The sequence below is a fragment of the Aphelocoma coerulescens genome, chromosome 29 (genome assembly GCF_041296385.1).
Source record: "Aphelocoma coerulescens isolate FSJ_1873_10779 chromosome 29, UR_Acoe_1.0, whole genome shotgun sequence".
In the NCBI taxonomy this organism is placed as follows: Eukaryota; Metazoa; Chordata; class Aves; order Passeriformes; family Corvidae; genus Aphelocoma; species Aphelocoma coerulescens.
In genome coordinates this window covers 1,208,756-1,219,393 of record NC_091042.1, presented here as the reverse complement: position 1 = coordinate 1,219,393, position 10,638 = coordinate 1,208,756, and the positions used below count along the sequence as shown (strand labels likewise).

At 57.8% G+C, this 10,638-nt stretch overlaps 1 protein-coding gene and 1 long non-coding RNA gene across 3 annotated transcripts; both read left to right on the top strand.

Moving 5' to 3' along the window:
- The first annotated feature begins 31 nt into the window (after positions 1-31).
- LOC138100041 (uncharacterized) lies at positions 32-1,995 on the top strand. The gene is made up of 2 exons (XR_011146786.1): positions 32-994; positions 1,108-1,995. It is a non-coding gene; the product is annotated as an uncharacterized lncRNA (long non-coding RNA).
- Positions 1,996-4,456: 2,461 nt separating this feature from the next.
- BCDIN3D (BCDIN3 domain containing RNA methyltransferase) lies at positions 4,457-9,968 on the top strand. 2 transcript variants are annotated; one of them, XR_011146779.1, is made up of 3 exons: positions 4,457-4,727; positions 6,103-7,555; positions 9,660-9,968. XR_011146779.1 is itself a non-coding variant. In XM_068997576.1 (2 exons), the coding sequence occupies exons 1-2, from the start codon at positions 4,536-4,538 to the stop codon at positions 6,805-6,807; spliced, it is 897 nt and encodes a 298-aa protein (XP_068853677.1). In that variant the 5' UTR covers positions 4,457-4,535; the 3' UTR covers positions 6,808-7,593. The 2 variants fall into 2 exon arrangements, 1 of the variants encoding a protein (XP_068853677.1); XM_068997576.1 differs by lacking the exon at positions 9,660-9,968 and having other exon boundaries at positions 6,103-7,593.
- The last annotated feature ends 670 nt before the right edge of the window (positions 9,969-10,638 follow it).

The window sequence follows — 10,638 nt, the reverse complement described above, 5'->3', positions numbered from 1 at the left end:
TTCCCTTCCCTTCCCTTCCCTTCCCTTCCCTTCCCTTCCCTTCCCTTCCCTTCCCTTCCCTTCCCTTATCCATGGCCCCCTCCTGCCCAGGGCAGTGCACTCTCTGGAGTGTGGCTCCCCACCGGAGGGGCTGGGATGCCAAGGAAGGAATATTGCCAGGAAACGGCAGAGAAGAGAAGGAGGAGGCTGAGTTTCCATGCTGGGAAATGCCATTCCATGTGGGAAGTGGGCTGGGATCCCGTGACCCACCCTAAGGATCTGAGGCCTTCCCTGAATTGTCCTGGTTGCCCCAAATTAGTGTTCCTAAGGGGTTATTCCCCAGGGACCGAGGCCTTCCCAGAACTGTCCTGGTTGCCCCAAATTAGCATTCCTAAGGGGTTATTCCCCAGGGACCGGGGCCTTCCCAGAACTGTCCTGGTTGCCCCAAATTAGCATTCCTAAGGGGTTATTCCCCAGGGACCGGGGCCTTCCCAGAACTGTCCTGGTTGCCCCAAATTAGCGTTCCTAAGGGGTTATTCCCCAGGGACTGAGGCCACTGGAACACCAGTGTTGCCTCTCCCCGGCTGTTTTCCACTGCTCCTCTCCCAAACACGGATGTCAGCGCGGCTCTGGATGGGCTCAGGTAACTTTCCACCGTGGCCATGCTCACATTCCCTGTTGGGGCTCAGCTGCCTGATCTGGGACTGTAAAGCTCCCCAGGGAGATAAGGGGCCTTTTGCTCTCATTCCAAGAGTGATCCTTCCTGCTGATAGGACCTCGTATCTCCCATCTCGCTGGGAATGCCGGCGAGTGCGTCACGGAGCTGCCTCCAGCAATCCCTGCTGGAGAGAGGCTCTGCCAGAACGCTGGGACTGCACATTCCTGCTCCTTCTGGCCCGGGTTTTACCCCGCACATGCCCCGTCCTCCTGCCCCACGTGTCCAGTGTCCAGGGAAAGTCACCGTGCAGGGAATGGAAACGCTCCAACCCCTCTGTGGCTGCACCGATGAGCGCAAGTGAGGCCTTCCCCTTCTCTTCCTCCCCAAAACACCCCCCAAAAAAACCCCAACCGGACAAAAACCCCACAACCAGACCAAAAAAACCCCAACCAAAGCCAAATTCTTTGTAGGGATGAAGGGCACCATGAGGTGATGACAGCAGGAAGTTCATGAGCTGCTGGTTCCTGCTGAGGAGAACCAAATCCTTGGATTGCTGAGCAGGCAGGACTGGGAATGGCACGGGAGGCACCCTAAAAGTGGATGAAATAAGAGTTTCAAGAGGGAATTTCCTGGCCCTCAGCAACCTGGCTGGACAGTCTTTCCTTGCTCACAGCCATTTCCTGTAGGGATTTGTGCTTTCCAGGCTTGGAGGGAAGAATGTGGAGCTCCATGATGAGCTCTGGCTCTGAAATAGTCCCAAAACTCCTCCAAAATGCCCTGCTGGGAGCTGGGGAGGAACACTTGGACCTGCAGCCCCCTCTGGAATTGTTCTTTTTCCTTCTGGTGTGGAGTAACTTTGCTGCTGCTGCATCCTGGCTTTTTGCTGATATATCCCGGCTTTCTGCTGATATATCCCGGCTTTCTGCTGATATATCCCGGCTTTCTGCTGATATATCCCGGCTTTCTGCTGATATATCCTGGCTTTCTGCTGATATATCCCGGCTTTTCTGCTCCTGTTGGGAATACCTGGCATGAACCCGCTCCAGGCACCTGACTGGGGGGCACCTGCTGCCCTCCCGTGTCCCTTGCACGTGTCCCGGTCCCTTTTCCACACTGATCCCATCCCAGCCAGCCCTGGTGGATACTGAGCTCGGGGAGCTGGAGTTCCTCGGGAGGCTGAGGGATGCAGGATTCGGGGTGGGATATGGAGGGCTGCTCCTCCTCCTCCCGTGTCCTCCACCCGAAGTCCTCACCCAGCTCTGTATCCCAATCCTCTGGAGCAGTCGTTCCTACAACTTCCCTGTAAATAGGATTTTGTATCTTCTCCGACTATTGCTAATAAATGGTTGCAAAACGGAGCCTGTGCCTGTTCCTGCTCTGGTTGTGCAGGTGCTGCTTCAGCCCTTAAAATATAAACAAGATCCTGGCACGGCCCAAAGCTTTAACGGAGCCCAGGTCACCTCTTCCCTGGTTATGAGTAAGGAAAACATCCCACACAGAGCAATAAAAAGCACATGGGTCTGGAGCAGGTGTCATGGATGAGGAATATTGGAGAACTGAGGGCCAAAGGGCTCCAGGAATGAGGGATTTGTTCCCTCTCCCACTTGGTTTATGTGACCACAGGATTCAAGAATCAGTGAGTGGGGATGAGTTGTGAGAGGGCTCCAGCTCCAAGGGAATTTTCTGCAGCTCTGGAGAGCAGCTGGAGCTTTCCCAAGAGTAAATGGAGGAGAAAAGTTCCTCCAGGGACAATTCACCACCCGAAATGGGAACCGGCACTGGGAGGGGCAAACTCCCATTCACTCCATCAGCTCGGAAGGGATGATTGTCCAGGACAGAAATCCCAGTGTAGCAGGTCTGTGCTTTTGGGAAGCAGGGGAACCCAAAACATGGGAAATTTGGCTCCTAGGAAGTGGTGCTGAACAGCCTGTGCAGCCAGGAGGGATTTTCCTGCACTTTCTGCAGAAAAAAAAGGAGTGAAGTGGAGAATTCGCACCCAAATAATGAGGTGTCCAAGAGCATTTGGATGAGACATCATCAGTGTTCCCTGAAAGTGCCACAGACAGGGTAAAAAGCTGAGGATTGCATCAAATTTCAGCACTTGGCTTTTGGAGAATGGGGCAAGAATTTGGATTAATCAGGCTGGGACCATCAAAGGAAGGGTGGAGGGATGCAGGACAAGGGGGGAGATTTGTCAGGGTGTGAGGGATGCTGGAGAGAGGAAGTCATCGAGCTGCTTCCCATGCCTGTTGAAAACAGGAATTTGGGGGTCCAAAGTCCAGCCAGAGAGAGTCAGAGGAGACCTCAACCCCCCTGGGTTCCATTGCCTAGGGAAGGGAGGGAAATCGTATTTCTTTTTGCACTTTTTTCTGCCTTCCGTTTGCGGCCAGGGCTCCCAGCACAGGGAGGATGAGGAGCTGCTGGAGCGAGTCCAGAGAAGGCCCCGGAGCTGCTCCAAAGGCTGGAGCCCCTCTGGAGCCAGGCTGGGAGAGCTGGGGGTGCTCACCTGGAGAGGAGAAGGATCCAGGGAGAGCTCAGAGCCCCTTGCAGGGCCTAAAGGGGCTCCAGGAGAGCTGGAGAGGGACTGGGGACAAGGGATGGAGGGCCAGGACACAGGGAATGGCTTCCTGAGGGCGGGGATGGATGGGAGATTGGGAAGGAATTGTTCCCTGGGAGGGTGGGGAGGCCCTGGAATGGATTTCTGAGGGGATGCCCCTGGATCCCTGGAAGTGTCCCAGGCCAGGCTGGACGGGGCTTGGGGCAGCCTGGGGCAGTGGGAGGTGTCCCAGGTGGGATGGGATGGGATGGGATGGGATGGGATGGGATGGGATGGGATGGGATGGGATGGGATGGGATGGGATGGGGTGGGATGGGATGGGATGGGATGGGATGGGATGGGGTGGGATGAGATGAGATGGGGTGGGGTGGGGTGGGATGGGGTGGGATGGGATGGGATGGGGTGGGATGGGGTGGGGTGGGATGAGATGGGATGGGATGGGATGGGATGGGATGGATTTTAAGGTCCCTTCCCACTCAAAAACCACTGGGTTTTCTTGATTCCATGAGAACCAAGAAGGGCCGATCCGGGCAGCAGGAGCCTTTCACCGGCATTTGTGAGCTCCAGGCGCCCTCTGCTCTTCACGGTGTGATTGAAACCAGCACCAAAAGAAATCCCGCTTCCTGTGCCAGCTTAACCCTACAGCTGCGCCAGGCCCCTTAACCCTAAATCTCCCACACGGCGCCTCTTTAACCCTGAACCTCCCCCTCCTCTTAAACCCCCCTTTAACAGGGAACTTTCATTTTTTTCTGCTTTAAAACCTCTCTCAGCTGCAGCCCGTAGGGTCCTGGGCACCCCCAGCGCAATCACGTGTTTAAATGTGTTTTAAATACCATTTATTTGTTATTTCTGTGTATAACATTTATACGGTATTTATTTATATAACATCGGTTTATATTATTCAAATATGCTTTCAATAGCGTTGGTTTAAGTAGCATTTACATGCTATTTATTTGAAAGGAATGACTATGTTCTAGACGATAAGATGTGATTTTTATATTACTCAATTAACATGTCCGTTTTATTTAAATACCCCAACCCCGCCAAGGCCTGAGACCCCGCTGGGCCGCGGCGTCGCCATGACAACGCAGGGGGAAGCGTTCAAAGAGGACACAAGGGTGCTCGGCGCGGTCCCTCTGCGGCCTGGCAGGGCCCAGACTGGATTTTTTTTAGACAAAATCTCTCAAATCTCTTCTTTCCGCCCCAAAGGGGCTGTGGCTGCGCTGCTGGCGCTGTCCCTTGTCCCCATCCCTGCCCCGCGCCGCCCTCCTCGGAATATTTCTGCCTCGGAACTTTTCTCCTCAGTCGCGGTTCCCGACCGGCGCGCGGGACAGCGGGAAAATGGCGGCGCCCATGAGCAGGGGGAGCCGCGGCCCCGAGCCCGGCGCGGCTCCCTACGGGAACTTCCCGAATTATTCCCGGTTCCACCCGCCCGAGGGCCGCGTCAGCCTCCTGCCCCAAGGGCTCCTGCGCAGCCTCTTCCCCGCGGCCACCCGCCCGCTGCTCGGGCTCGACGTGGGCTGCAACTCCGGGGTGAGGGGGCGGCACGCGGGCGGGTTTGGGGCGCCTTGGGGGGACGGGGTGGGGCCAGCTGGGGAGGCACCAGTTTGGGGTGTTGGGGGCACCGGGGCAGACTGGGAAACCCTGATGTGGGGTACTGGGGGACGCTGGTACAGACTGGAGGACACTGGTGTGGGGTACTGGGGAATATTGTGAGGCGCTGGTGGGGGGCACTGGGGCACACTGGGAGCCCCCTGGTACTGGGGGCACTGGGACAGAGTGGGGAGGTCCTGGTGGGGGGCACTGGGGGACAGTCCAGCCCATGGAAAAGGCTCGGGATGAGGCACTGGTCTGCGGTGGGGCAGACTGGGAACACAGGTGGGGAACGAAGGAGGGAGGGCAATGGGGACAAACTGGGAATACTGGGAAAGGCAGGGATCCGGGGGAGGCAGATGGGAACGGTGGGGGGGGGCCGTGGTGGGGAGTGCTGGGAGCACTGGGGGAGCTGGGAGGACTGGGGCAGGCAGTGCCGAGGGTGTGGGAGGGAGGACTGGGAACACTGGGAAGAAACTGTCCTGGATCTGTTAAATTCCTCTGGGAAAGGGGAGTGCCCCCCTGCCCTGGACACAGCTGGACAGCCCTTTCCATGAGGAATTTTCCCTAAAACCGAACCTAAACCTCCCCTGGAATCCGCTTCCTCTCCTCCTGTTCCCCAGGAGCCCATCCCGACCCCTCCTGGCTCCACCTCCTGTCCAGGCTGGAGAGCGAGGAGGTCCCACGTGAGACCCCCCAGCTCCCTCGGGAGTGTTCCAGCTCCTTCTGGTGCTCCAGCCCTTTCCCAGCTCCATTCCCAGCTCCAGACACATTCCAGTCCCTCAGAGTCCTGCCCTGGGACCCCCAAACTGCAGTTCCCCCTGAGGCATTCCCTAAAGGACAGCTCCAGCTCCCGTTCCAGGTGAACCTGTGGAGCAGGTCAGCAGGGTGCACATTCCCAGCCTGTCCTGTGCCTGCGGCTCCAGGAGCTCCATGGAATCTCCTGGAATTAAGGATGAATCCCCTTCCCATCAGTATGCACTGTGGAAACACATTCCAGGCTGGGGACCCCGGAATTCCGGGGGCTTGGAGCCACGTGCTCTGGTGGGAGGTGTCCCATGGCAGGGGTGGAAGGGGCTGAGCTGGGTTCCTCCAGCCTGGAGCATTCCATGGTTCCCTGGTTTTTGCAGCAGCCCCGAGGTGTGGGGGGTCCAGGCTCTGCCCCAGCTGCTCGGGGCTCCCAGGATGGATCTTTTGCTGATCTTGGTCAGATTTTCCTTTGGGAGCCCACGGAGAGGAAGCTCCGGGGAGGTGCCGTGAGCGGGATCCCGCGTGCGCAGTCCGCTCTCCCTGAATCCCCCTTTTCCTCCCGCAGGAGCTCAGTGTGGCTCTGTACCAGCACCTCGTGGGGCTCCAGGAGAGCGATTCCAGCGGGAAGGAGCTGAACCTGCTGTGCTGTGACATCGACCCCGAGCTGATCCGGAGGGCCCAGCAGAGCAGCCCCTTCCCCGCATCCATCATCTCCTTTGCCAGCCTGGACATCATGGACTCCGGGGCCAGGGAAGCCTTCCTGAGCTCCTACCTGGAGCGCTTCGGCCGCTCCTCCTTCGACATCGGCTTCTGCATGTCCGTGACCATGTGGATCCACCTGAACCACGGGGACAGGGGCCTGCTGGAATTCCTGGCCCTCCTGGCCTCCCTGTGCACCTTCCTGCTGGTGGAGCCGCAGCCCTGGAAGTGCTACCGGGCGGCCGCGCGCCGGCTCCGGAGGCTGGGCCGGGCCGACTTCGAGCACTTCCGATCCCTGCGGATCAACGGGGACATGGCCGAGAGCGTCACCCGCATCCTGACGCAGGAATGCGCCATGGAGCTCGTCTGCTCCTTCGGCAGCACCAGCTGGGACAGGAGCCTCCTGCTCTTCAGATCCACCAGCGCCCACCCCGAGGGCTCCGACCCAGCAGGGGCCTCGCACATCCCTGGGATGCTGGGCAAGGAGGCGGAGCTGGGAATTCCTGAATCCCCGCTGGGACCGGACCTTGAGTTCCCTTGGGAATCTGAGGCAAGGAGTGTCTGTGACTGATTTTTGGGGACAGTTTTAACCAATTTTGTGGGGTCTGAGGTGGTTCAAGGAAGTGCTCCTGCAATCCAAGGTCCTACATGTGCTTTCCATGTGTATCGAGAACATTCCCTGGAATAACAGGGAACATGCCCAAGGGAATATAGAATGTCCTGACTGGAACGGCCTCACAAGGATCCTCATGTCCAGCTCCTGGCCCTGCACAAGACATCCCAAAAAAATCCCACTAATCCCAAAATCCTGATGCCCACATTGTCCAAACATTCTGAGACCTCCAGAATCATGGAATATCCAGAGCTGAAAGGGACCTGCGGGGATCACAGAGTTGTGGAACATCTGGAGTTGGAAGGACCCGCCTGGATCATCGAGTCCAACTCCTGGCCCTGCACAGGACACCCCAAAATCCCACCCTGTGCCTGAGAGTGTTATCCAAGCATGCCCTAACCTCCAGAATTATGGAATAATCACAGTTGGAAGGGCCCCCCAGGATCATCAACTCCAACTCCTGGCCCAGGACAGCCCAAAAATCCCACTGATCCCAAAACCCCGGCACCCCCAGCTTTGGCCTCTCGGGGCTGTGACCATTCCCTGGGAAGCTGTTCCAGTGCCTGACCACCCTCTGGATGAGGAACCTCTCCCAAAATCCACCCAAAACATCCCCCAGGACGTGGGTGAGGCACCTGCAGGACAATCCCCTCCCTGGACCCAGCCCCTGGCTCAACTCTCCCAGGACAGGGGTTCATCCCTAACGGTGAGTGCTTCTGGGAATAACAACCTTGGAATAAAAAGCACCGAATTTTATCCTAAATTCCGTGTTGGGGTTTTTAATCCTGTTTTTATCCCCGTTCCTTTCAGCACCTGAGCGGTGCCAGGGCGCTGAGCTGGTAATTGTGTTGTACTTCCCGTTTTCCTTGCTCCAGTGGGAGCGAGGGAAGCCCGGGGTTATCCCGAGCCTTGCTCCGGGTGAGCTCCGTCCCAGAGGGAGAGGAGGCGGCAGCTCCAGGAGGTGGTGCTGCTGTGTCGCTGTTCCCGCCCGGCCGAGCAGGGACCTGGGAAAACCTCGGTGGATTTGTCCTCCTCCTTACGGGGAATTCCTTGATTCCTCCTGCAGGGAGAGGGCAGGGGGAAAAGCAAATGTGTGGATCAGCCTGGAGAAGGGAGGAGAAGGGAAACCTTGGAGCCCCTTGCAGGGCCTAAAGGGGCTCCAGGAGAGCTGGAGAGGGACTGGGGACAAGGCATGGAGGGCCAGGACACAGGGAATGGCTTCCTGAGGGCAGGGATGGATGGGAGATTGGGAAGGAATTGTTCCCTGGGAGGGTGGGCAGGGGCTGGAATGGATTTCCCAGAGCAGCTGTGGCTGCCCCAGGATCCCTGGCAGTGCCCAAGGCCAGGCTGGACATTGGGGCTTGGAGCAGCCTGGGACAGTGGGAGGTGTCCCTGCCAGGGCAGGGGTGGGATGGGATGGGATGGGATGGGATGGGATGGGATGGGATGGGATGGGATGGGATGGGATGGGATGGGATGGGATGGGATGGGATGGATTTGAGGGCCCCTTCCCACCCAGCCATTCCAGGATTCCCTGTGGTTCAGGATGCTGAGCAGAGTCGCAGGAGGACTTTGAGGCCCTTCCCATAAACGCAGCTTCCACGTGGATCCTGCAGCTCCTCCAGCACGGGAATCCCTTTGGGAACGGAGCAGCTCCCTGACATTCCAGGAGCTCTGGGAGGCTCTGCTGCCTCCCGGGGTGTCGCTGCTGCTGTGTTTTCCTCCCCTTTCCTCCCGCTCAGCTGCTCTTTCCCAGCCGTGCTGCTGAGGGCGCTGCAGGATCGTGCATCCCACACCCTTCCCCCAGGAATGTTTCCCTTCCTTTGTGTCAATATTTGGTGCTGTTTTCTTTTCACCTTTGAAATATTTCTGAGCTAAGCCCGGCCCTGTCCCTGCTCCCAGTTAAAGGGGGAAAGAATTCCTGCCTTTCTTATTCCTTTGGGGATTTTCGTGCTTCCCTGGGAAAAATTCTAGGAAGAGTTGCTAGGAAGGTGCATCCCAAATTGTCCCTGCCCCTGCTGGAAGGATCTTTTCCTTCAGAGAGACCCTGGTTCCTGTTCCTCACTCACTGGGGATCCCCCTGGGATGTGCCTGGAGAATTCTCCTGGGCTGCTGCTCGAGGGAGGAGTGTGGGTTGGAGTTGGTAATTCCCATTTTTCTGGTTTTTCCATGCTGTCCATGCCTGGGGTGTCTGTAAGAGCACAATGGCTCCTTATCTCTCACTCCTGGACTTTGGAATTGCTGATGTGGCTCTGTCCCAGCAGTTCAGAATGGCCCAGCTCCAGAATTCCCTCTGCTTGGCTTTGGCACAGCCAAATCCTTTGGATTTCACCACAAATATGGCTCAGAATGGTCAAAACAAATCCCTGTGCTCAGCCTGGAGAAAAGGAGGCTTAGGGGGGACCCTCTCCCTCTCCTGAATTCCCTGACAGGGTGGAGCCAGGGGGATTTGGGATCTGCTACCAGGGAACAAGGGAAAAACAGCCTCAAGTTGCACCAGGGGAGGTTTAGGTTTAGGAATTGAGAAAATTCCTTCCTGGAAAGGGTTGCAAAGCACTGGAAGGGGCTGCCCAGGGCTCTGGGGGAGTCCCCATCTCTGGGAAGGTCCAAGGAAAGTGTGGATGTGGCACCTGGGGACACGGTCAGGGTGGCCTTGGCTGTGCTGGGTTGATGGTTGGACTTGATCATCTCTGAGGGCTTTTCCAACCTGAACAATTCCGTGTGTCTGTGATCCTGGGATACTACAGAGCTCAAGATGGAGCCAGTCCTTCAGCAAGGAGAAAGCAAAATCACTTTCATTTTCCTTTCAGCTCCGTGCTCCTGCTGTCCAGGAAGGTGCTGGGACAGGAGAGGGGGGAGCAGCTCTGGGATACAGCAATGGGAGAGCCTGGAAGAGACCCCATGGATCCCACTGCAGTAAGGATCTGGGGAATTCTGTCTGGTTGTAACACGCTGCATTTCCCACGCGCCTAAAATGTGTTCCCAGTTTTCCTGAGGGTGGGACAGAGGGAAATTCCAGCTGGGGGTTAAACCCATGGCTGCTCCTGGGACAGCAGCAAAGCTCTGGTTGTTCTCATGGAGAAGGAACAGCCATGGAGAAATGGAGATCCTGGAGCCAGGGAAGGGTTTGGGTGGGAAGGGACCTAAATATTATCCCATCCCACCCCTGCCATGGCAGGGACACCTCCCACTGTCCCAGGCTGCTCCAAGCCCTGTCCAGCCTGGCCCTGGATACCTCCAGGGACTGGGCAGCCACAGGGAAATCCATTCCAGGCCCTCCTCACCCTCACAGTGTGGAATTCCTTCCCAATCTCCCATCCATCCCCGCCCTCTGGCAGTGGGGAGCCATTCCCTGTGTCCTGTCCCTCCATGCCTTGGCCCCCATCCCTCTGCAGCTCTCCTGGAGCCCCTTTAGGCCCTGCAGGGGGCTCGGAGCTCTCCCTGGATCCTTTTCCTATCCAGACTGATGCACCCTGACCCCATCCCACCCCAGCCTTGGCAGGGGCACCTCCCACTGTCCCAGGCTGCTCCCAGCCCCATCCAGCCTGGCCTTGGGCACTGCCAGGGATCCAGGGGCAGCCACAGCTGCTCTGGCCAACCTGACTCGGTTTCCTTGAGGGACTCCTGGGCTTGGTGACCCTGGTAGGATTCAGGACACCTGGAGCAGGCCAGGAGAGGGATGTCCCTGATCCCAGGCTGGGCCAGCCAGGGGTGGTTGCTGCTGCTGAGGGAGCTGGAGCTGCCCTGGGAGTGCAGAGCTGCCACTGCTCCCCTGGAGCACCTGGCTGA

What these genes read in the sequence shown, in the direction of transcription:
- BCDIN3D (XM_068997576.1), top strand. Translation starts at nt 4,536, where the DNA reads ATGGCGGCGCCCATGAGCAGGGGGAGCCGCGGCCCCGAGCCCGGCGCG. An exon ending in ACGTGGGCTGCAACTCCGGG is followed by an intron (nt 4,728 to 6,102) that starts GTGAGGGGGCGG and finishes TTCCTCCCGCAG; the next exon opens with GAGCTCAGTGTGGCTCTGTA.